This window comes from Vombatus ursinus, unplaced genomic scaffold (assembly GCF_900497805.2).
Source record: "Vombatus ursinus unplaced genomic scaffold, bare-nosed wombat genome assembly UNPS02014811.1, whole genome shotgun sequence".
NCBI classification, from domain to species: domain Eukaryota; kingdom Metazoa; phylum Chordata; class Mammalia; order Diprotodontia; family Vombatidae; genus Vombatus; species Vombatus ursinus.
In genome coordinates, this window is record NW_020954589.1 from 15,487,455 (window position 1) to 15,512,816 (window position 25,362).

General features: G+C 42.1%; 1 protein-coding gene across 4 annotated transcripts in view; it reads right to left on the reverse strand.

Moving 5' to 3' along the window:
* Positions 1 to 4,042: 4,042 nt before the first annotated feature.
* The window catches only part of BTBD9 (BTB domain containing 9), a 501,893-nt gene continuing 480,573 nt past the window's right edge, over positions 4,043 to 25,362 (reverse strand). For all 4 annotated transcript variants that reach the window (XM_027876446.1, XM_027876445.1, XM_027876441.1 and 1 more), the window contains one exon: positions 4,043 to 8,723. In XM_027876446.1, the coding sequence (XP_027732247.1) occupies positions 8,370 to 8,723 (354 nt within the window). In that variant the 3' untranslated portion in view covers positions 4,043 to 8,369. The remainder of the gene's footprint in view (positions 8,724 to 25,362) is intronic.

Below are 25,362 nucleotides of genomic sequence, written 5' to 3' on the forward strand. Positions count from 1 at the left end.
AGGGAGAAGATTTAGGTGATAGGGTGGAGGACAGGATCTGGGAGGTGTTGGAGTATCAAACAACCCGCAGATCTGTGGAAGTGTCAAGTCTGTGGGTCTATGGGAGCAAACACGGCCCACCTCCCACGCTAGGATTGTCTAGGGAATGGGATTTTTGATATAACAGCCCTCTCCATCTTGCCAAAAAAAGAGCAAAGACGCTCCAAATCCATCAGGTATGCAACTGAAGGTTAGCCCACAAAAACAGAGAAGCCCAACTGGAAGGCAGAGCAGGTGTCCACAGTTCAGGAGAGGTAGACAGACTGGACTGTGCTGAGGACAGTAATGTCCTCCAAAGCCTCCTGGTGATCTTCCTTGATGTCACTGAATGTGAGATATGAAATGGGAATAGGCCTTAGTGGTCATCTGTAGTCAAAACCACTCATTTCACAGATGAAGAAACTAAGGCCTAGAGCAGTTGAGTGACTTACCAAAGGTTTCAGAGCTAGCGAAAGGGAAGAGCTGGGGTCCCAAGCCAAGTCTGGTGCTCTAGCAGAGTGCCTGGCACACACACACACACGTGCTGCTCGCCAGCCTCTTTCCACTGTTTCTCTGACAGAGTAAGCCATTAAAGACCTGCTCCAGTGCAATTGTGCTTGGAGAGGGCCATGCTTGGCTGCCCCAAAGGCCCAGCACCTCTAAACCATGGACTGTAAACCTCAGGTCTCTGCCCATGCAGGTCCTTCTCAATACAGAGACCAGGTTCGACTGTGTGCCTTCTGATGGCACCAACCTGCCAGGCCAGGCCTTCCTAACAGACAAGCCCGGTCACATTTGTGCTGGATTCTTTCCTTTCTCAGAGGCCAACCCATAAGGAAAAGTAAGGGGTTGAATAGGACAGTCTGTCAAGGTAAAGAATGCTGCATTCAGACACTCAGCCCTGGGCTTGAGTCTTGGCTTTGTTTCTTGTTAGCTGTGTAGCTTAAAAGAGCCGCTGTCAAGCTCTAGGCTTGTTTCCTTCTCTGTAAAATTAGGGCCTGGACAGACCATCTCTAAGGTGCCTTTCTGGCTTCAGATGCAGAGTGCTTTGAGGCCAGCTGGGTGGCCCAGTACATAGTGGCCTGGGCCAGGAAGACCTGAGCACAAATCCAACCCCAGACACTTACTAAGCCATGTGACCTGGCTAAGCCTCCATTTGCTTCACTTTCCTCAACATGAAATACCTCCCTCACAGGGTTTTTGTGAGGATCAAATAAGATAATATTTGTGGGGAGGGAAAAGTGTTTAGCCCAATACCTGGTGCAGAGAAGGCACTATACAGATGCTTATTCCTTTGTAGCGATGATATTTTATGGTTCTTGTTATGTCCATTCTCTTCCTCAAAGCTCTAGGCTGGCACTCTGCCCCCAGTCTCTGGGTGCTTATGAGTGTATTTCAAAGGTGGCATCCCTCAACTTCAGAGGCCTCGGTGATAGCACAAGGAAGAGCTTAGGCTGCTTCTGATGATGAGGAGGAAACAAAGGCCCCGACAGGTGCGAAGCTTCCCAGGCTATCCTCTCCCCTTCCTCTTCTCTCCCCCCTCCCCTTCACTATAAATACCCACTGATGCAAATGATGACTGCTACAAGATATTTATCATAAATTACAGGTGGGTGATTGTGAGTCTAGGCTGTAGGCCCTCTGGGGAGACGTTTCAGTTTTCAAAAAAAAAATTGTGATTGGAAGAAGGGGATGGGCCTTTTCTGAACTGCAGATGGCAGCTGTGCTCTGGCTAGGGCACCAAGGTGCCAAAAAGGAAGAGGGTGGACACTGGGACAAGACCCCGGTTTGGAAATGAGTAGGGATCAGGCACTACGTGAAGTAGCCTTGTTAATAATAAATGAGGAGTGTTTCGGGGGTGTTTGTGTGCTTGGGGAAGGCCTGCCCACACGATGGCTGAGGGAGCCATGAAAAGTTTGCTGACTTATGGAAAGTCCCAGTAAAGGTGTTTTCTAAAAGAATGTCCATTAGGATCAGCTTACCTCTGAACCTTTCAGAGGTACTGTTCGGTTTTTAAGAGAGCATGACGTCCTGGATTGGGGTAAATGACTTGCCCAAGGCCCCACGGTTCAGCAGCAGGTAAGCTGAGCAGGTTTGTGAGTTTGTTCAAATCTGAGGACGCCCTAATAGAAGGATATAAGGCTTTTGGTCTGTGTACTGCAAGACCACTCCCCAGTCACAGGGATGAAGGAGGAGGTGGCCTGAAGTGCCATTGCAAGCCAACAGCACGGTACAGTGGGAAGACTGCAGGCTCTAGGGTCAGAGAACCCAAGTTCACAACCCTGCCAGGTACTGTGTCTCTCCCTTTGCCTGGGCCTCAGTTTCTGTAAAACGAAGGCGGTGGCTTAGGTTAGATGACCTCTCGGGTTCCCTCCACTTCGAGCTCTAGGATTCTATTCTCCAAATACAGCCTTCCCGGGTCCTTGGCTGCTGTAATCTCTTGGGCTATTGGTACACGTGACCTGATCCACATCTGGGTGAAAAGCTAGTTCTGAACCTTTCCCTGAATGATCCCCATCACCTCTCTGTTGCCCCATCAGAAGAGACCCATCTGCAGGCACCCTGGCCAACTCTGTTCAGCAAGGACACTTTCTCACAGCGTTAGAATGATAAACACCAGGTAGGGGTGAAGATCATCTGAGAACTCCATTTTATACTCCACTAATGAGCGTGGACCTCCTGCTGAAGCTGTTGTCAGGATAAACACTCAGAATCGACTGCGGGCACACAGCAGGCCCGGGGGCCCTCCCCTCCCAGCCCGGGGGCTGAGCTGGCTTTCCCAGCGGCTCTGCCTCCTGCCACAGTCCCAGATGAATTCAGCCTCTTACCATTCAGGTGGAACACACTATTTCAGAGGGAGGGAAGACTGAATTTTTTTTTTAAAGGAGAGAAAAAGAAGTCACTACAGAAGAGGAACTCTTGGAAGGAGATGCATTTAATTTCATTTCTTCTTCTGACACCTTTCTTCCCCTCACAAGAGAACTTCTTAATTGAAGTCTGCACTGGAGAATACTTTCTCTATGATAGCAAATGTCCTTCTGCAGAAAAAAAAAAAAGTACTTGGTTACTGTAGATTGTACCATACTCTTTTTTTGCCTTTGCTTTAGGAAGGATGAGTGATTATGGTTTTGTGATTTTTCCCAACAATGAAAATGAAAAAGAGGCAGAGTTCACCTGGCTGGGGCTCACTTGAGTGGCAGCACCTTGATAAGTGAATGACAACACTGAGCAATCTTCTGTCCCATCAAAAAACTAATTTTTGTTAATGTTGGAGGGGCTGTGGTAACAGGCTCACTGATTGATGAGCCATTGGTGGAGCCTGGAAGTGATTCAACTTTTCTGGATTTTAATTTGGAATAATGCAAGAAAAGTGAAGTGATCCTTTGATCCAGGCCTAGCCATCCCTCTTTTGGGCATGGACCCTTCTCCCCTCCCACTCCCACCCCCCAGAAGTCAAAGGGAGGAACAAAGGTGAGCTATGTACCAAAATATCCATATGTTTTTTTGTAGCAAAGCAATGGGGGGAAAAATGAGTACCTGATTGGAGAAGAGCTAGAAAAACTAATGGATTAACATTTTGCAGCAAGATACATGAGGAATTCAGAGAAGCAAGGTAATATTTGTAGAAATTTATACAGAACTTGGAGAACTATGATAATATATTTTATATATATGTGTATATACGTACACATATGTATACTGACTAAAATAATGTAAACGAAAACAAATCACTAAAAGGAAGCTTACCTCTGAGTTCCCTGAGAAGAGATAATAAAATATCCCTCTTTTCTCACAGCAGAGAGAGGTGAGGGACTACTAGGGCAAAGCACTATATACATTGTCAGTTGCATCTTTGTATTGGATATTTTTGCTTGTTTTTGTCACAAGGGAAGACAATCTGTGGAGTGTGTGGGAAATGGCTGTAAAGACAACACAATGTATAAAACCCTAATTTTTGCAGTAGAATCGTTCACTGAAAATAGTTCACCCTTCCCCAAATTTTCAATGAATAAGACACAATATATTTGTTAGGGATCAACAATTCATTTAATGGGGGAGCTGAGGAGAGCAAGGAGTGACACTTTTAAGAGAAATAGATGAATTTCACATACCAACTAATAATGTTTTGAGCAAAAATTTAGATGAAGGAAATGAGTATTGAAGCATGAGATGTGGAGAAAAAGGGGCAAGGGGTTGGCAGAAAGGAAAGATCAAAGATTGGATTATTATTGCTATTTTAAGTTTGAAGTGCTAGGCAACAAACCTCCTTCCACTTAAGTGTAAATCAATGTCCCTAAAATAAAACTGTTCCCAGCCCTAAGACCTGGAAAGGGCCCAGGACCTCTGGTGTCTTGACCCAGCCACAGATGGCCTGGGCTAAGCCAAAGCCCCATTTGTACTCTCAGAGGCATCTACAGATGTCCCTTCTCCCAGGGCCTGGCCTGTTCTCAGTTGCCCTTAGACATGTGAATTCTGGTGCTATAACTCCAAAGCCCTGCAATATATTCCGCCCTGCAATATATTCCCCCCTGCCTTCAGAAAAATAAGAAGCCAAAATGAAGGACAAGAGAGCGGGGAAGGAAGACAAAACCACCCACATCTGCTCAGACTTCTGCAGTTTCTCCAGTGAAGATCGGCCTGTGTCAACAAGCAATGTCATCCCAACAAAAGAGAAACATTTACCCCAAACAAAAACCCTATAAATAACCGCTGGCGATGCAGCCCTCTTGCCTCCTTGCTGGTTAACAGCTGGCTATGAGCCAGGGGCATTGGAGGGGACTCTTAGAAGGGGCAGGGCCAGGCACAGGCCCAGCATGCCTTTTCCTCATCCAGGTCAAACTGCTCTTCTCACCTCTGTACAGCTGGTCATTCCTCCTTGACAGTTAGCATCAGCACTGACCCCATCTCATGACACTTCCACCCTTCTTGTCACCTGCCGCCCAGCTAAGGCACCACATCTCCTTCCTCCCCTCTCGGTCTTTCTCCGCTGGGCCCCCACTTCAGGCATTGCTCATGTTTTCGCTGCTTCACAGCACCCCCTCCTAGAATGTCCCAGTCTTCCCTCCCATCCCTAGATCCCCTTCTTTTTTTGTTCTGGTGGATCAGTTCATTCTTGGAGTTCATAGCTCCAGTGAGGAGAGAAGTCAGTCGGGGGTGAGTACTTGGCAAGGCTTCTGCCTTACTGCCCTGCAGACACACACATCACGGGTGCTGAATCTGCCACCTGAGTTTCAACACTCGGTAAGTTCCTCAGGCCCTTTTCCAGGTTCCTTTGATGGGACTCCCTCTTCCTCTTTAAGCCTTTCTTAAGGGCTGGGTGTTCTTTCCACTTCATTCTCCAGGATGATGCATCTTGAAATGGGGCTCATCAAGATCTCATGGCTCTGGGAGGTCACAGACGTTTCTCTATACCTCTCCGTATCTTGTATTCTTGAAGAAACAGAACGGTGATAAAACATCTTCGTAGCTAAGAATGGCCCTCAGCAACACTTCACTGTCCAGTGAATGGGTTCAAACCAAGATATTCAAACTCCCCTTAGGTGGAGACCAGAGCCAGGCTGTATCTGGAGGGCAAAGTGGAAAACTTGGCTGCGTCGCTTCAGTCGGATGAACATTCCTTCCTTTTTCACAGTTCAAGAGTGAACCGGGCAGTAAGCATCTTTAGTTAAGTACCTACTATGTAAATAGCTGGGCAGCTGGCAAGGGAGGAGACACTAAGCTCTGTCCATCCTCAGGATGGCTTCTGTACAGTCCAGCGAAGAAGGAGAAAGCTGGAAGACGTCAACATATGGGGAAGAATGGGTCACTAGGGTCCCAAGGTGAAGTGGCTGCAGCGATTGACTCTTTGGGTTTTGAAGCTCACTTGTTCTACTTTATTTCCAGACGTGCAACTTGGCCAGGGTATTTGCATGGGCAGCAGGAAACTTCTTCCATAAATACTTGAGTAATGGTTATGGAAAGGCAGGCAGTGTAAGGGAAGGTGGATGTGGCCAGGAAGGTGATATTTCTCAAATCCATAGAGAGGGAGGGACTAGTGAGAAAATCAAAGCCAGGTACTTGTCTTTAATGTTCAAAATGAAACTTCTGCCTCAGCAATTTCTGAAAATCTTAATTCTATCCTATAAAATGACTAAGCTGGCTAATTTGGTTTCCCCATCCAGGAGCTTGGCTCTATGATGCCCAGGCTATCTGAAGCCCAGGAAAGTGCTGAGCAGACAAGAATTCTTCATGTTAGCAACTAGAGATTACAGGTTACTCGATGAAACAAATAGCATCCAAATCCCAGAAGACTGCCACCCACTATGGGAGGAGCGGACAAAAGGACTTGTTAAGGAGAGTCACACTCCTGAATAAACACTCTCCATCTGTGTGGGGATGTCTATGATTCAAAGAGTGGGAAAATGGGCAAAAAGAAGACAGCAAAACCCTCAGGAGCAGAAAGTGGGCCAAGGAGGATCCAGTCCTCACTAGCAATGGCCCAGCTAGCGTCTGGAAGGCGGCCTCAGACAAATTTCTGGCCTTTTTCAAGTCTCTCATACCTTTGCTCCTCCACCTCCTCCTCCCATCCCTCCATGCTACCTCTTCTTGCCTTGGCATATCTCTGCTCTGGGTTGAACTATGTTCAAAGAGAAGGAAAATCTTTCCACTTAATCATGCAGTTTGATGCTATCCTACTATTTCAATATTGATATATCATTCAACATGAAATTAAATAAGAAGAAAAAGCATATTTAATTAGCTGACCTGCTTGATCTTTCTATATTCCAAGCAATGTTTTTCAGATGCCAGAAAAAGAAAAAGACCCAAACCAAAGCAAACCACTTTTTTCTGAGCCAGGTCCAGGAATTTGCTGATGTCCCCTAAGTCCAATACTTGAAGAGACAGCAGGTTTTCTCAAGCTTCCCAGAAGCACTAGCATCCCCCTCTTCAGTGCCCTCCCCCTCTACCCTCTCCTACCCGCCAAACAGAGCAAACTTGGAGCTCTCTGAGAACAGCACTTGGGGCTGGAGAGGGAGCTGATGATAACTGTGAACATGGCAGGAAGCTCTCCAGATAAACGGAAAGCAGACAATAATCTGATCAAGTTACAAAGGACAGTTAACACTGAAGGTAGAGTTGTGAAGCGAGAGACAAGACCAAGCTACAGCTTGGTAGGGCTACAATAGTCAAATGAGATCATTTTTATGAAGATTAGGAAGAAAGCTTCTTCTAACAGACTCTTTAAATCCCCAGTTGAGTATTGTAGTCCACAAAAACACTCGGGAAAAAAAAAAGAGAGACCTTAATTGCAAAATCCCAGTTTTGTATTCCTAATGTCCATTATTAGCAGGAGTGCAAACAAAAACAGGAAGCCCTGAACCTGTACAGATTACTGCAGAAACTTCAACCTGACCAGAACAGACCACAGATTTCCATCCATCTATCTACACCTAGAGATATAGATACGCACACATGCATATTTTCCATTAAATCAGCAGGTGCTGGGACTGTTTATGTGTCAGAATCCCAAAGTTGAAAAAAAGCACACAGTTGCTCCAGATACATTTCAGGAATGACAGGTTAATAACTCTGCAATTCAAGTGATTATTAACTACGGTGTCCAAAGATTGGCTTCCTCATTGTGTATTTTGTTATACCTCCTTGAAGGAGCCTCCTTGCCAGACCAGGTGTTGCAATCAGCTACATCTGGGCCTCATTTCAAAGACATGCTTGATATTTTCCTACTTTACCCTATGCATAACCGTTCAGATATAAGGGAGGGGAATTACTGCCTCAAAAGGGACTTATGAAAAAAATTACCATCTGAGCTTTTCAAAGAGATCTGGAACACCTATGATTCAGCAAATTGAGAATAACTAAAAGAAATAAAAATCATTTAGTTGCCAGGGCAATGTGTTCCATAAAAATAAACACTCCCACCAAAAACCCATTTCCTAAAGGGTGCCTCCAGGTAATAAATGCCTTAATGTATTCTCTCCCCAGTCTAGTGTTCATATGGCATTTTTGTATTCCAACATGAGTCTGTCTATTATTTCCCTTCGTTCCCTTTGCCTGGGTTAGATTAGAGAGGTAGGGTGTTAATGGTGGACTTGATGAAGATTGAAGACCCATTTTCTCCCCCTGGAGACCAGCCTGATTTGAACAAATTGAGGCAAGCAAAGCAGCCCCCCCTTCTGTCCTTGGGAGAAAACCTGTTCTATTTCTGTATCTTCAGGCAGGCCTACTCCCCTTTGGAAACAGCAGCAATAGGGAAAAAGTCCCATAACAATTCCTGTCCAATAAGGACAAAGACTTCCTAGTGTCATTTGGGCCCAAACCAAGTCACTGCATCCATCCTTTGTCTTCATCTTTTATTGGGGTTGAACAGGTGATCGAGAAGTGGGTCCTGGGAGGGACTGGTTTGAATTGTTGCTGGAGGGTCGATGTGGGTAAGGGACCAGCTGCTGCCCCCCAGGGCTCTCTTCTTCTCCTGATGCTGCTGCGGCCGCCGTCGAGGTCGTCGCTGCCGTCGAGGCCGTCGCTGCTGCCGTTGAAGCTGTTGCTGCCGCCGTTGAGGCCGTCGCTGCCGTCGCGGCTGCAGCCGCCGCTCCTGCCACCCCTGCAGCCGCCCCTGCTGGTGCCTGTGGTGCGGTGGTTTCCTCCTTGCTCTCCTCCTTGTGGGTGCTGCTCTGCTCTGGACATTCAAAGTGTACACAGTGGAATACCTGGATGAGAGAAGAGAGAGGAAGAACCGAGAGTGAGTAGCCGCCAGACTGGGCGCCATGGGATCCTGCAACAGGCCCACCACCTCCCTAGGAGAGCTAAGAGGAAGTAAGGATGGCAAGGACTTGTCAGCTGGTCTCTGATAACCTTTAGATCCAACATGCTTCAGGTTAGCTGATGACACCATACACAATCAGTTATTCTCAACAAGAGTCCAGCATTTCTGGTCTCCTTTGACTTAGCCTTCCTTTCCTTTGGTCTAAAATCCATGAGTTTTTTTCTGGGGTTTTAGGCTCTTCTAGCTTGAAGCTGGGACATTAAAATGAGAATACCACCCAACCAAAAACATCAAACAGAGAGCACATTTATCTCTAAATGGCTGTATGACTCTACATCCCATTATCCACTTCTAATGCCCAAAGCAAAGGAATTAAGCCAGAGTAGAAAGCTAGTGACATTCAACAACCTTAAACATTGCCACATTTGAAAATACAACATGGGACAGCAAGTCTGTCTTGTGATCAGAGTTCACGAGCACTGAAAGGAGTACTGAATAGCCTCGATCATCTGGTCTAAAAAGCAAAAAGGGCTCTTCTTCAGACCTCGGACCAGATAAGTGGGTAGAGCTGGCCGGCCTCCGTCCACCCAGCAGCTCCCATTAATGACCCCACAGTGGCACCCGCTGTCATGGATGAAGGACAGCGGAGCTGTCGGATCAAGCAGGGAGCAGCTGCTACCAACAGCCCTGGTGAGGGCAAGAGCCCATCTCCTCTCCTCCATGGAATAAATAAAAACGTGGAGACCCAGGCTCTGTCAGTTAGTGTCTGAGGCGGTTCCATCAGACTTCAGTTACATTACTATTTGCATCTGGAAGAAAGGTGAGCAGAGCTGGGTGAAACTTCTTTGTGGCTAATAGTGCAATTGCAGGGGTCTGGAGTTCTAAGGTTAGCTTTTCCATATGCGTATCTGTGTGTTCCAGTGTTGTGCATAACCTGAAAGGATCCCCTGAATTATGCTGTAAGGTGCACAAAATCTTGGGTACAGAGAACAATGAAGGATGGGTGGGTGAAGACTCTCAAATAATAATAAGGTCAATGAAGCCTTCATCCTTGACACATCTATGACCCTCACTATCTCGGCAATCGTGTTTATGTGGAAGGCTGCAGGATCTTATTAGGGTAGCCTGTCGGAAGGATGCTATGCTAGGGAGTCTTCAGATCTGGGTTCTAACCCTGGCACTGCTACCTTTGGCATCTGGGGTGAGTTATTCCCCTCTCTAGGCCTCAGTTTCCTCATCCGTAAAAGGAAGGGGGCTGAGCTGGATGATCTCTAAGGTCCCTTTCAACTCCGGGATTCTGTGACTATATGGATCTATTGAACTCTTACTGTGTTGCCCAGGCCTGGGGCAGAATCTGTGGGATAAGCTTTGGATTTCAAGGCCTTCTTTGGGAGATAAGACCAACACACATGAAGCAACAACAAAAATACAGAAAATCACCCAATCTTAAATTGCGTGTTACAGAAATGTTACAGGAACTCGGAAGACAGGGAGACCAAGAAGGCCAGATTAGCTGGGGAAGGCTACTCCTCCTTTATGGAGGAGGGGTGCCTTGACCCAGTCCTTGAAGGATGGAGAGAACTTGAACAAGAGAAAAGGGGCACTAATGTTGGTGAAGTGGTATACTGATTCAACCATTCTGTAGAGCAATTTGGAAATATGCCCAAAGGACAATAAAATCATGCATACCCTTTGACAAAAGGGGCATACCAGGCAGGGGAACAAGATAAATGCAGCATGGAAGCTGGGTGAACACAGTTCACCCAGGGGCACTAGGGCAGCTGGTCTGAGTAATACGGTGGGAGGCTGCTGACGGAAGACTAGGCAGAAGAATTTAAACTTGATATCGTAGGAAACAGGGAGAGGTATTTTTGGGGAGGTTAGTTACGTGATAAAATTCTAGGAAGATTAGTATGGTACCTGTGTACAGAATGGATTGGAGGAGGAAGAAAACTGTAGCTGGGGCTAAGAAGCTGTTGTAGTAATCCAGGTGTAATATGATCCTGGCCTAGGATGCTAGGCAAAGGAAAATGAACTGGAAGGGGACGGATAACAGACGTTTCAAAGGAAAGATGAATGGGACGTGTTGACTCATCAGAAACAGGGGGTGAAGGAGAGGAATGAGTCAAAGATGATTCCCAGGTTTCAAGCCTGGATGTCTGGGAGAACAACAGGCGGTGTGACTGACTGACACACCTAAGTCTCCTCCTAGAGAGATGCCCAGGCCACCGACAAACAGAACTTCATACTATCTATCCCCTTTGATTTTTCTCAGACTTTGTTTCTGAGGAAATAAAAGTCCCTTTCCACACATCCCACCCACACACACCCTTTACATTAGAATAAAGTTGAGGGGCGGGAAGCAGACAAATACATTATCAAATTATGTAATACATTTAAAATAGAATTTCCTTTCTTCCTACATCACTCTCTCCCCCACATCCTTATTCCAACTTATGTATTATTCTTGTAAAACTCAGAATTTCAACATCTTATATAAAAGATTAACTGTGCTTAAGGCATTTTCTAACCTTCACTCTTTTCTCGTTTCTCCAGACTCCATTTTTGTTCCCATAACCCTTAAGAGTTAATTTCTTTCTTTCCTTAAAGGTGATGATCTTAGATACTGTCCTTTCTGACAGTTTTTTCATAGAACAGTTTTACTGCTGAAACATTCACTGCTGTATTGAAACATTCAATAGATTCAGCTAACATTTATTAAGCTGTGTGCAAGATTATAAAGCTATGAAGAAAGATATGATGGAATTCCTGTTCAAGGAGTTTATTAATTGGAGGAAGGGGAAGGGAGAGAAGTCTACACACAAATAATTGATAAAAGTCAGTGTGAAGGCAAAGAGCAGTAAAGAGATTGACCTTGGGGGAGTGAGAAGGAGTCCAGCAGATATCATTTGAATAGAAAGAGTGGGTGCTCCAGTTTTTCTCAGTGATTGGGCTTGTTGGCCTCCTCCTTTCAGAGTCTATCCCTGAGCTGTCCATAATGATCAAAGGCCTAGATGCCAAGCTTTTTGTTTCTATGATCCCACACAAAATCAATGCTAGGACCAATTAGGGGCTGAGGGCACACTTCAAGTGCACTCAGTCTATTAGTATTTATTAAGTGCCTACTACATGCCAGGCATTGTGCTAAGTGCTAGGGATAAAGAACAGCAAACAAAAATCAGTCCCTGCTTTCAAGGGGCTCACGGTCCAATGTGGGAGTCAACATGAAAACAACTATGTATAAACACACTACATACAGGATAAATTGGAGAAAATCAATAGAGGGAAGGTAAGAGCATTAAGGAACATCAGAAAAAAGAGTCTCATAGAAGATGGGATTTTAGCTGGGCCTTAAAGGAAGCCAGGTAAGCCAAGAGGTGGGGATAAGAGGAAGAGTATACCAGGCATAGGATACAGCTAGTAAAAATGCCCAGAGTTTGGAGACGGAGTGCCTGGTTCCAAAGAATAGCTAGGTCCAGTGTCACTGAACTGCAAAATATTTGGAAGGGAGTAAGGTGTGAAAAGACTGGAAAAGCAGGAAGAGGTCACATTATGAAGGGCTTTGAAAGCCAAAGGATTTTGTATTTGACCCTGGAAGTGAAAAGGAGCATCTGGAGTAAAATCAATTGAGGGTGGGTGGGTGGGGTTAGGAAGAGTCAGACGTGCAGTTTGGAGAGATCAGTTTGACACCTGAGTGGAGGATGAGCAAACAAACCATCAGGAAGTTGCAATAGTCCAGGAATGAAGTGATGAGGGCAGTGTTAGAGGAGAGAAGGGGGTTTATATGAGAGATGTTACCAAGGTAGAAATGACAGGACTTGGCAACTGATTGGATAATGGGGGTGAGAGAGTGAGGAGTGGAGTTTGACACTCAGTTTGCGAGCCTGAGTGACCAGGAGGAAGGTGGTACCCTGTCCTGTAATAGGAAAATCAGGAAAAGGGGAGAGTGGGGGGGGGGGAGATAATGAGATAAGTGGTACACAATTTGGGTGTCATATCTGGTAAATAAAACGTTTCAAAAGGGCGGTGATACCTTGATACTATCATGTAATCTATTTTCTTTTCCAATCAATCAATCAATCAATATTTATAAAACACCTACTTCTGTCAGGCACTGTGCTCAGTGCTGGGGATACAAAAAAGAGACAAAAGACAGTCCCTGTCCTCAAGGAACTTACCATCTGGTGGGGGAGACAACATGTAAACAGATAAATACAAAGCAAGCTATATACAGGATAAACAGGAAATAATTAACAGAGGGAAGGCACTGGAATGAAGAGTTGGGTTCGGCTTCCTATAAAGAAGGGATTTCCATTGAAAAGAAGACCTCAAGGTTCCTAGCACTGGAGACTGGAGTACTGGTGGTGCCACTATCAGAAATAAAGATCCCTGAAGAAAGTAGATGGTGTATGTATTTGATCTCTGCTCATTTCATCTTCTGTAGGCTCCACATCAATGCTAAAGCAGGGGCCAGGATCCCAGGCATGAAAAACTGTCATAATTTTAAGCTAAGGTTCTCCACTGCAATTGACATTTTTTGATAGTATAGCTTCTTGTACTAGGACCATACATCCTTTCACTGACATTTAAGTGAAGAGCTGGGCCTGATATACAAAGGACTTGTAACAAGGAACCTTAATTCTAGACATACTGTGATATGGGTTGCTAAAAGTGGTGATATAGAGCAATGCTACTTTGGGGCCCCCTTCATTCCCTCTGCAGAATAATTTGTATTATCTTCTATCTACTATGTATCATTCTACATTTTTCTTGTGAATACAGTTTAATCTGTTTTCATTACAGATTTCTCCTTTCTCTATCCCTTCTTTTGTCCCATTCACAGTCCTCTGGTTACCTAACTGAGGTATATAACTGGAGTCCACTTTAATTTTGGGGGGCTCACTTGGTACATACTGAATTAGCCTGCTTAGAGACAGGGGTCTATGGGGAGATCCTGACTTTGCCCTCTAGAACAGCTGAGGGGAATAGAACCTTTACATCATGACTGAATGCCTAAGCTATCACGGCTCCCTTTTTTGCAAGGAAACTACAGAATGACTCATGTCATTTACTTCAACAAATCCATGTGGCAGATATTTTGAAATGTGTAGGCAGTGGATACTCCATTCCTGAATTGCCTCCTTGGTTGACTTCTGGGTCTGGCTGGTGTACCATGGCATTTCCTTCCTCCCATCCCTAACTCATGACTTTGCCCACTTTCTTTTCTTTCTGTGTTCCTCCCTCTGTCCCCTCCTTGGTATGTGGCCCAAACTAGGGCTTTCTATTCCCTCGGGAACCCGTGTGATCTAATTTCTTCTTTCCTGAACCCTCCCGTGTTTGCAACACCCTTTTGGAAAGGAAGTGACCAAAGCTGAATGAGGCATACAGGGTGCAGATGCACTATTGATTTATGCAAAACCATTATTATAGTAGCTGCATTATTTTCTCTTCTCCTTTTCTGCAATCGTGCATCCCATTAGCCTGTTTGATTGCCACTACACACAAAGCGGGCACCTTCACTGAACCATCTTCAATAGCCTCTGGATCTTTTCCCTGAGAGGAGCTGGCTAATTTAGAATGTAGTCGTGTGTATGAATCCAACACAGCTTTATTCTCAACCCATGCGTCCTTCTTTGTAGCTGCTGTTTATTATCATTTTGTCTTTCCTCTTGGAGCCATAATTCTCGCTCTGTTTTGGGTAGTCTGGTGTGTTATTTTCCTCCCAATTCTTGGGAATGATATATATGAATATGTCAGCCCTTTCTCGGTGATCAGACTAATTCCTCCTCTGGCTACTACCCACTGTCTTTTATTAGAGGGATTCCTCAAACACTAACTGCTCATCAGACTTTCAGGTTTTGAGAAGTCAAAACCACTGCCAATTTTCTCAAGTTAACACAGGAATTCTCTGCAAACTTTAGCAAAATTCAGGAAAATTTAATAAATGCTGATCAATGATTCTACCTTGTTTCCTGGCTTCTAAGTAATTTTCACTGACTGCTTTCATGTCAACCAATACAAATAGGATTTCTCATCCCAGCTTTCAACTTACATTTACACTGTGTATCTTTATAAAATAGATACCTACTTTTCACTGATACACTGATATCTACCCATAAGTCAGACACAAAGACATGGTTTCTGAATTATGTTACCCTTCAAACTTCCCATTTTTCTTTTGCTGTTTCTGGTATGACACCATGCACCTATTCTATTCAATAAATATTAAATGAGGATGATGATGATGATGATGGCAGGCAGCTCATCTTAGGTGCTGAAATATGAATACTTTATGGATTTTAGAAATGTTTTATCTCTGCACATTTAAAAATGCAGACCAACTATTTTTCCTAATTTGAAAAAAAATTCTTTCTACAAATCAACGTTTTATTTAAGCACATTGCAACAATTCACTTATGGGACAGGGAGAGAGGGCTGGGAAGGATAATAAGTGTATTTCTCACTAGGAACTATTTCCAAGTTGGAAGCAATTTTTTTCAGCCCTGTACCTTAAATTAACATTTGCACCTACTCTATCTCGATAAATATTAACTGATGATGATGATGATGATGGGCAGCTCATCTTAGGTGTTGAAAAACGAATATTTTATGGATTTTAGAAATGTTTTATCTTTGTACACTTAAAAATGCAGAGTAGGCACTTAATAAGTGCTTACTGATTTTTTCAAATATGAAAAAAATCTTTCTATAAATCAACATTTTATTTCAGCATACTGGAATAATTCATTTTGGGGTAGGGAACATTGGTAAGGATAGTAAAGAGTATTTCTCATTAGTAACTATTTCCAAATTGGAAGCTATTTTTTTTTTAACCTTGTACCTTAAATTAACATTTGCTCTAAGTATGAAAGGATAAAAAAAGTGTTTACAAATGTTTCTGCCATCACTAGACATGAGCATGGCTTCAGATTCTGGATCTGATGGACTGCCAGTAGCCCCAAAGTTGTTGCTTCTTCTGAATCCCCAAAATGTGAAATTTGTGTGTATTGTTGCCACATGGGGATGGTCTGCTTTGACTAGTTTTTGCCCTGCCTAGCCCAGGAGCTGTTTTTAGGCCATCCTTCTTACTGTCTCCCAACCTTCTTTGTAGACTCTGAATTCTGCCTATTCACTTAGTGCCCTGACTCTTTGGCTTGTGTCCTGGCTATGCTTTCATCAACAGTGTGCCTCCCCTCTGGAGCTGGACTCTCTTGGACAGGTCTTGCTTTTGTGGACTACAGATTTTCCCATCCCAACAGCATTCTTTGCTAGGCTGCTGCTGCCCTCTTTAGGCTCCAGCGAAACCTGCAGGTTCACAATGTTAACTAGGTTAACCCTGAATGATTCCAAGGCCTCACAGGGGTCAATGTTTATGTGTTTGTAAAGGCTTTCAAGTTTGAAAGAATCTTGGGAGTTGAAAGAGAACTTGGAAGGCATCGAGTCCAACTTCCCGCAACACACCAGGATTCTCCCAACAACATCCATGAGCAGCAGTCACATTCAGTCTAGTTGGGAATTTGCTACGTTCTGGTGCAACTTGTTTCAATGCTAAAGAACAAAAATCGTCAGAAAGGCTTTCTTTATATAAACTCTGCCATTTTTTGGTTTTGGTCCTGCCCTCGTGAACTACCTAAATCTCAGCTCTCTTCCACTTCTTAGAGGGTAAAATGTCTCCCCTGAATGTCTCCATTTCAACCCCTTACAATCTAGTGTCAAGTTTTAACACAGTAATACAACTTTTTTCTTCAGAAGTCACCAATAACTTCCTAATTCTCAAATCCATATAACAATACTCCTCATTGTCTTTGACCTATCCCCTAGTACTTGATATCAATAACACTGATTTCTTTTGGACATTCTCTCCTTCCTAACTTTAGAGGTACCACATTCTTTTAATGCTTCTCCTCTTCTAATTGTTCCTTTTTTTTTTTTTTGCCTCATTCACTGGCTCCTCATCTTCTCAAACCTTTACCATTTTCCCTTAAGATTCTGTCCTTTGCCTTATTCTCTGGTCTCCTCTCTTTTTCTTCCATAGCATAGCAATCTTATTTATTCCCAATGCTTCAACTACCATCTCTATGTAGATGATTTCCAAAATGTGTGTTTTCTAAACCATGACCTTTCTTCTGAGCTCTATCAATCAGTAAGCACTTATTAAGTGCCTACTATGCGCCAGGCACTGTGCTAAGTATTGGGAGACAAAGACAAAAGTGAGATGTTCCTGCCCTCAGGGAGCTTATATTCTATCAGGGGAGATATGTATATACATAAGTACATAAGCATCTATCAAAATAAGTCCAAGCATATATCAAAATAAGTCCAAGTAGTTTCAAGAGGATGGGCTCTGGCAGATGGAATGGGGGAGGGGGAGCTGATGGAGGCCAGGAAGGATTCTGAGAGGTAAAGGTGAGGAGGAAACACATTCCAAGGTTTGAGGACAAGTGCAAAGGCACAGAGATAGGACATGGGGTATCCTCTGTGAGGAGCAATAAGATGGTCCAGCTGGCTGGACCCTAGAAAACAAAGAGGGGACTACTGCAGAGGAAGGCTAGATAAATTGGTTGGGAAGGCTTTTAAATGTCAAACAGAGAAGTTTATATTTGACCTTAGATGCCACTGGGTACCACTAAATTTAATCAAGATGGGGAGTGACCGTCAGACCTGCACTTAAGGAAGATCACTTTGGCAGTCATGAAGATAGCTTAGGGGTAGCTTGAAGATAGCTTCTGCAACAGCTGAGGAGAGAGGTGGTGAAGGTAGAGGTCACGGGAGAAACGGGATGAGTGCAAGAGATTCTGTGAACGTAGAAATGTCAGGATCTGGCAACTGATTAGGTACGTGAGGTGAAGGACAATGAGCTGACAATAACACCAATACTGCAAATCTATGACACTGGAAGGATGCTAGTGCTCTTGGCAGAAATAGGAAAGTTCATAAGAATGATGGATTTTGGGGGAAAGGTAGAGACTTCTGTTTTGGACATGTTGAACTGAAGATATCCACAGAACATCTAATTTGAAAAACCCAGTGGGTAGGTGGTAAAGCAAGACAGACTAAGGCTAGAAAGAGAGTTATTGTTGTTGTCAAATAACAACAAAATCCATGGGAGCTGATGAGATCACCAAACTAGTATACAGGGAGAAGAGGGCCCAGGAAGAAGTCTTGGAACATGCTCACAGTTAAGGTCAGAATACAGATCCAATGAAGGAGTGCTTATTTATTTTAATTAATTAATTAATTTTTAGCTTTCAACATTCACTTCCATAAGATTTTGAGTTCCAAATTTTCTCCCCATCTCTCCCCTCCCCCTACCCCAAGAGAGTGTGCAATCTGATATAGGCTCTACATATACATTCATACTGAACCTATTCTCACATTAGTCATGTTGTAAAGAAGAATTAGAACCAATGGGAGAAACCATGAGAAAGAACAAACAAAAAAAAAAAGGAAAAAGAAAAAAAAGATATCAAATAATGTGCTTCGATCTGCATTCAGACACCATGTTCTTTTTCTGGATGTGGATAACATTTTCCATCATGAGTCCTTTGGAGTTGTCTTGGATACTTGCATTGCTGAGAGGAGATGAGCTGGTCAAAGTTAGTCATTGCATATTGTGGCTGTTAGTGGTTCTGTGAAGGAGTTTTACACAAGTTAAGAGGAAAATCAGGAGACAGCAGTATTATGGAAACCCAGAACAGAAAAGTATCCAGGAGGAAAGGGTGGCCAACAGCATCACATGCTTCAGAGAGGTCAAGAAAGATGAGGAATGAGAAATGGCCATTAATTCTGACACTTAAGAGATCATGGTAAACTTTGAAGAGAGCAGTTTCAGTTGAGAGATGAAGCTGGAAGCCAGATTACATGGAGTTGAAATGTGAATAAGAGGAAAGAAAGTGAGAGCAATGTAGCAGCCAGAAAAGCTAATTGAATGTAGGGCTGCATTAAGAGGGTCACAGTTTAGGGAGGTGACATTTCCATGGTAATTTGCTCCTGACAGAACTCATCAGGAGTATTGTGTTCAGTTCTGGGTGCAAGTTTAAGAAGGACACTGATAAGTAGGAGAGCGTCCAAAAGGGGGCAACTACAATGGTGAAGGGTCTTTAGTTACTGGCATACGAGCACTGGTTGAAAGAAATGGTCATGTTTGGCCTGGAGAAAAAAAGACTCAGGAAGGCTATGATAGTTGACTTCAAGTATTTGAAGACTTGCTTTGCATTTGTAAAAAGAACAATTTTTTTTTCAGTTCCAAATTCTCTCACTTCCCCCACTTTTTTCTCTCACTCATTGAGAAGGCAATAAATATAACACCTATTACAAATATGAAGTTATGCCAAATTTCTGCACTAGTGATGTTCGAGGAAAAAAAAACAAGAGAAAGAAAAAAATATTTCAATCTATATTCAGAATCTATCAATTCTCTATCTGGTAGTGGGTCCTTTGAAATTGGAGTGGGTCACTCTGTTGATAAGAATTATTTTCTTCCCCTGTATGAAATGATTTAATTCTCATGATAAAAAGTGTTTGATATACACATACATATGCATACATATTTATATTCTACATGCATTTTTTGGCAATGTATGTATACAATTTTTTACTTTAATCATTTCTGAACTATTTAACCTTTTGCTAATCAAAATGAAAAAAAAAGTTGTAGCAATAAAAAAAAATGATGCATTTGTCCTTTGACTTAGGGCCCCTTAATCTCTGGGCTCAAATGGGTAGTTTTATATCAGGGGTAGCCTTAAAAGATCAATATTTCTTTTTTTTTTAATTAATTTAGTTTTAGTTTTCAACAATCACTTCCATATGCTTTTAAGTTTAAAATTTTTCTCTCCCTCCCTCCCCAAGACGGCATGCAATCTGATATAGGCTCTACGTATACATTCCTATTAAACATATTTTCACATTAGTCATGTTGTAAGGAAGAATTAGAACCACTAGGAGGAACCACAAGAAAGAGGAAACAAGGGGCTACTAGGTGGTGCAGTGGATAGAGAGCACTGGCCCTAGAGTCAGGAGGATCTGAGTTCAAATCTGACCTCAGACACATGATACTCACTAGCTGTGTGACCTTGGGCAAGTCTCTTAACCCCAACTGCCTCACCAAAAAAAAAAAAAAGGAAAAAAAAGGAAACAAAACAGAAGAAAAAAAAAAGAGCAAATAGTATGCTTTGATCTGCATTCAAACTCCATAGTTCTTTCTGTGGATGTGGATAGCATTTTCCATGAGACTTCTGGAGATGTCTTAGATCCTTGCATCGCTGAGAAGGACTAAGTCTATCAATGTTAGTCATCGCACAACGTGGCTGTTCCTGTGTAAGATCAGTATTTCTTTTGATTCATTTTGCCTTCCCTTAAGAGTTTCTCTGGGAAACTACCAAATACTGAGAAGCTATTAGTGATGCTTACACTTCTTAAGATGTGGCCAACAAGGTCCTTTGCTCCTACATAAAAAAATCAAGAAAAAAATAAAAGAAAGAAAGAAAGAAAGAATAGCCATTGGGCCCATGGAAACCTACAAAATGTGACCAAAAAGATATACTAGAATCACATAGCACTCTCATAATAACTCATGTGGTCCCTGACATTCCAGCAAAATTGCTATCTTTACCTGTCCCAAACTACCTTTTCATACTTATTATCATTATTATTTACTTATCACTATATTTATTTATTTTTTAGAGTTTCCTATGGTGTGGTTTATTTTTTCCCATTTTATAGTATTTTATTTTTTCCAATTACATGTAAAGATAGTTTTTTCAACATTCATTTTTATATGATTTTAAGTTCCAAATTTTTCTCCCTTCCTTCCCTCTCCAAGACAGCAAGTAATCTGATATAGGTTATACATGTACAATCATGTTAAACATATTTCCACATTAGTCATGTTGTGAAAGAAGAATCAGAACAAAAGGGAAAAACCATGAAACAAAAAACAAAAAAAGGTGAAAATAATATGCTTTGATCTGCATTCAGACTCCATAGTTCTTTTTCTGGGTGTGAAGAGCAATTTTCATCATGGGCCTTTTGGAACTGTCTTGCTGAGCTAATTCTATCATAGTTGATCACTGCACAATGTTGCTGTTACTGTGTACAATATTCTCCTGGTTCTGCTCATTTCATTCAGCATCAGTTCATGTAAATCTTTCCAGGGTTTTCTGAAATCGGCCTGCTCATTATTTTTTATAGCATAACAACATTCCATTACATTCATATGCCACAACTTGTTCAGCTATTCCTCATCTGATGGGCAGCCTCTCAATTTCCAATTCTTTGCCATCAAAAAAAGAGCTGCTATAAATATTTTTGTACATGTGGGTCCTTTTCCCGTTTTTATGATCTCTTTGGGATATGGACCTAGAAGTGGTATTGCACAGTTTTACAGATCTTCAGTTCCAAAATGCTCTCCAGAATGGCTGTAGCAGTTCAGAACTCCACCACCAATGCATTAGTGTTCCAATTTTCTCACATTTTCTCCAACATTTATCATTTTCCTGTTTTGTCATATTAGTCAATATAATAGGTGTGAGGTGGTACCTCAGAGTTGTTTTAATTTGCATTTCTCTAATCAATAATAATTTAGAGCATTTTTTTTCATATGACTATAGATAGCTTTAATTTCTGTATCTGAAAACTGCCCGTTCATACCCTTTGACCATTTGTCATTTGAGAAATGACTTGTCTTCTTACAAATTTGACTCAGTTCTCTATATATTTGAGAAATGAGGCCTTTATCAGAAACACTGGCTATAAAAATTGCTTCCCAGCTTTCCGCTTTCCTTTTAATCTTGGTTGCGTTAGTTTTGTATGTACAAAAACATTTCAATTTAATGTTATCAAAATTATCCACTTTGCATTTCATAATGTTCTCGATCTCTTGTTTGGTCATAAATTCTTCCCTTCTGTATAGATCTGACAGGTAAACTATTCCTTGCTCTCCTAATTTGCTTATGGTATCACACTCTGTGTCTAAATCATGCACCCATTGTGACCTTATTTGCATACGGGGTGTGAGATGTTGGTCAATGCCTAGTTTCTGCCATACTGGTTTCCCAGCAGTTTTAGCTGAATAGTGAGTTCTTATCACAGAAGCTGGAGTCTTTAAGTTTATCAAACAGTACATTACTATAGTCATTGACTACTGCAGCTTGTGTACCTAACTTATTCCACTAATTCTGTCATAGTTGATCATTGCACAATGTTCTCCTGGTTTTGCTCATTTCATGTAAATCTTTCCAGGGTTTTCTGAAATCGGCCTGCTCGTCATTTCTTATAGCACAAAAGTATTTATCAGAGAAACTTGTTGCAAAGTTCCTCCACCCCTCTCCCCAGTTTCCTACTTATCTTCTAATTTTAGCTGCATTTTGTTTGAGTAAAAACTTTTTAAATTTATGTACTCAAAATTATCCATTTTACCTCCTGTGTTTGGTCATGAACTCTTTCTCTATACATAGGTCTGAAAGGTATATCTTAATCATGTACCCATTTTGATCTTATCTTGGTATACAATGTGAGATGTTACTCTTTGCCTAGCTTCTGCCAGACTACTTTCTAGTTTTCCCAACAGTTTTTGTCAAATAGTGAGTTCTTGCCCCAACAGTTGGAATCTTTGGATTTATTGAACACTAGGTCACTGCGCTCATTTGCTTCTGCATGTTGTGTACCTGAACTGTTTCACTGATCAAATACTCTATTTCTTACCCAGTACCAAATTGTTTTGATGATTAGAACTCTGTAGTATTAGTTTGAGATCTGATCCTGCTAGGACCCCTTCTTTCCTAATTTTTTCATTGATTCACTTGATATTTTTGATCTTTTGTTCCTCCAGGTGAATTTTGCTATAATTTTTCTAGGTTAATATAATTCTTTCATAGTTTGACTGGAATGGTATTAAATAAGTAAATTAATTTAGGTAGCTTTGTCATTTTCATTATGTTGGCTCAGCCTGCCCATGAGCAGTTAATATTTCTCCAATTATTTAGATCTATCTTTGTGTGAAGTGTGTTTTGTACTTGTGTTCATATAGTTACTGTGTGTAGACTTTCCCAAATTTTACGCTGTCTATAGTTATTGTAAATGGAAGTTCTCTATTTCTTCCTGTTGAGTTTTGTTGGTAACATAAAGAAATGTGGATGATTTATATAGGTTTATTTCATATCCTGCAACTTTGCTGAAGTTGTTAATTGTTTTGATAAGTTTTTTACTTGACTTTCTCTGGTTCTCTAAGTAAACCATCATATTATCTGCAAAAAGTGATAGTTTTGTCTCCTTGTTGTCTGTGCTTATTCCTTCGATTTCTTTTTCTTGTCTTACTGCTACAGCAGTATAATAGTCTAGCACAATACTGAATAATAATTGTGATGGTGGACATCCTTGCTTCTCCCCTGATCTTACTGGGAAGGTTTCTAGCTTACTCCCATTACAGAAAATGCTTATTCTTGGTTTTGGATAGATACTGCTTATCATTTTACGGAAAGCTCCATTTATTCCTATGCTTTCTAGTGTTTTGCTTAAAAAAATAAAAGTAAAAAACACAACAGGAATGGAGATTGTATTTTGTCAAAAGCTTTTTTTTCATTTGCTTTATATTTGAATGGCTGTCATGTAGAAGTAGTAAACTTGCTTTGTTTGGCCCCAGAAGGCAACCAAGATTAATGGGTGGAAGTTGCAAAGAGGGAAATTTCAGTTTGATATCATAAAAACTTAACAATGTTTGCTGTCCAAAAATGGGCTGCCTTAAGAAGAAGTGAGTTTTCCCTCCTTGAAGATCTTCTACTGAGGCTGACTGCTTTTTATATGTCAGAGTGGGTATTCTTTTTGTGGATGGCTTGGACAAGATGGCTGATGAAGGACCTTGCAACTCTCAAAATCTATGATTCTGATGCAGAGTGCTTTTTTTAGTCTGAGGGGATGACAGAGTCTAATGAGTGCTTGTAGGCAGCTGGGCTAGGCACTGACATGATTAGAACGAGTGGGGCAGGGGGCGGGGAAGATACCATACCCACATCTCAATATCTCTTTAAACCTTCAAAATCAACCTGTTCAAAACTGAGCTCATTATCTTACCCCCCAAATAAAACTACTCATTCAGACCCTGCTATTTTTGCCCAATATCTCATGTTAAAAACTTTGCTGTTATCTCTTCTATTCCTTCATCTCCCTCACTTCTCACATCCAATCTCACTCCTTGTACCCTCCACAATACCATGCATTCCCTTTTTCCAAGTCTCACTGTTCCTCCTCTACTAGGATAAATCTTTATACTTTATCTCACAGATGATTACAACAGCTTAACAAATATTTCTCTACTCTCTGCCCTCCTCTAATCTACCCTTCCTACTGAAGTCAGATTAGTCTTTTGAAAGACCCAGTCTTGGCTCTGATTCTTATAATCTAGCCAATAGCTTACTAATGTTCAGACTCCTTAAGAGTCTGCCCAATATGATAGATGTTCTAATAAACCGTGTCTTTGACTGAAAGAAGGCTTGGGTCAAATTCTTTCAGGCAGGACCCACGTGTTGTGATATTGGGGTCTTAGCACTCCTGAACCCCTAAAACGCATCATTTTGGTGGCTGTATGGGGAAACTGCCCAACCCAAGTTCTTCTCAAGCCAAGACTGGAAAGTATATAAGCCTCCTTTCCCTCCCACCTCCTTTCTTGCTCTGCAGTTCAGGTCACTCTCTAAGCACCAAGGCTTGGAGGTGCTTTTCTGGCAGACAGTTATGAGGCTGTTTCACACTCGGCCTGATGCTCTCAGGCTCTCGGTCCACTGGGTTGGTTCAAGGCCATGGACCTGGTACACCTTCCACAGCATAAAGGACAAGGATGGACACCCTATCTGGAAGTGTATACTCAATTTTGTTAATTCCCTCGGTGTTAGGGAATTGGGGAAAATTGCAGTTGCTTTTGGATTCCCTAAGACTTATTTACTCCCTTCCCTCTGCACCTCTGAATCCTCCTTCATGGAGATTACAGGGAAAGCTAGAACAGCTAAAAATATCCTGGCACATTCTGGAGGTTTTGTGATTGATCATTAAGGAGTTTTGAAACACCTGTACAACCTGGTCACTCCCTTTCCTTGAGTCAAGAGGGTATCTGTTAACCCCTCTCATAGGAGAGGAGAGTTTCACCCTTTACCCTTCACCTTTGATTTTGCCTTCCCCCATCTGGGAAAGGAAGAAGGGGGAAGGGGCAGCAGCTACAGTGTGGGCCCCCCTGGCAATGGCCTTAGGCCCTAGGGCAACCTTTGCCTGGAAGCATTACCCAGGTTCAGCACATCCTGCTCAAGGTATTGAAGCTAGCCTCCAAACTTGGGTAAGCACACTCTTTTAAATTTGTAGTTTTAACTGTTAATGATGAGATGTTGATTCTCTGTGTAAAGTAATTTGGAAGTGCATTTAACAAAATGGAAGCCACCTGATTGGTAATGGGTTTGTTTCAAGTCTCAAATTGGTGAACTTTCTTTATCAGTTATGTCAAGGAACTTTTCATAATTTGGTTACCGCAAAGATAAGTTACCTATTGTTTGTTATTGTTTTAATGTGTGAACTAGCCAAAAAGTTTGTTTGGGTTATGTATG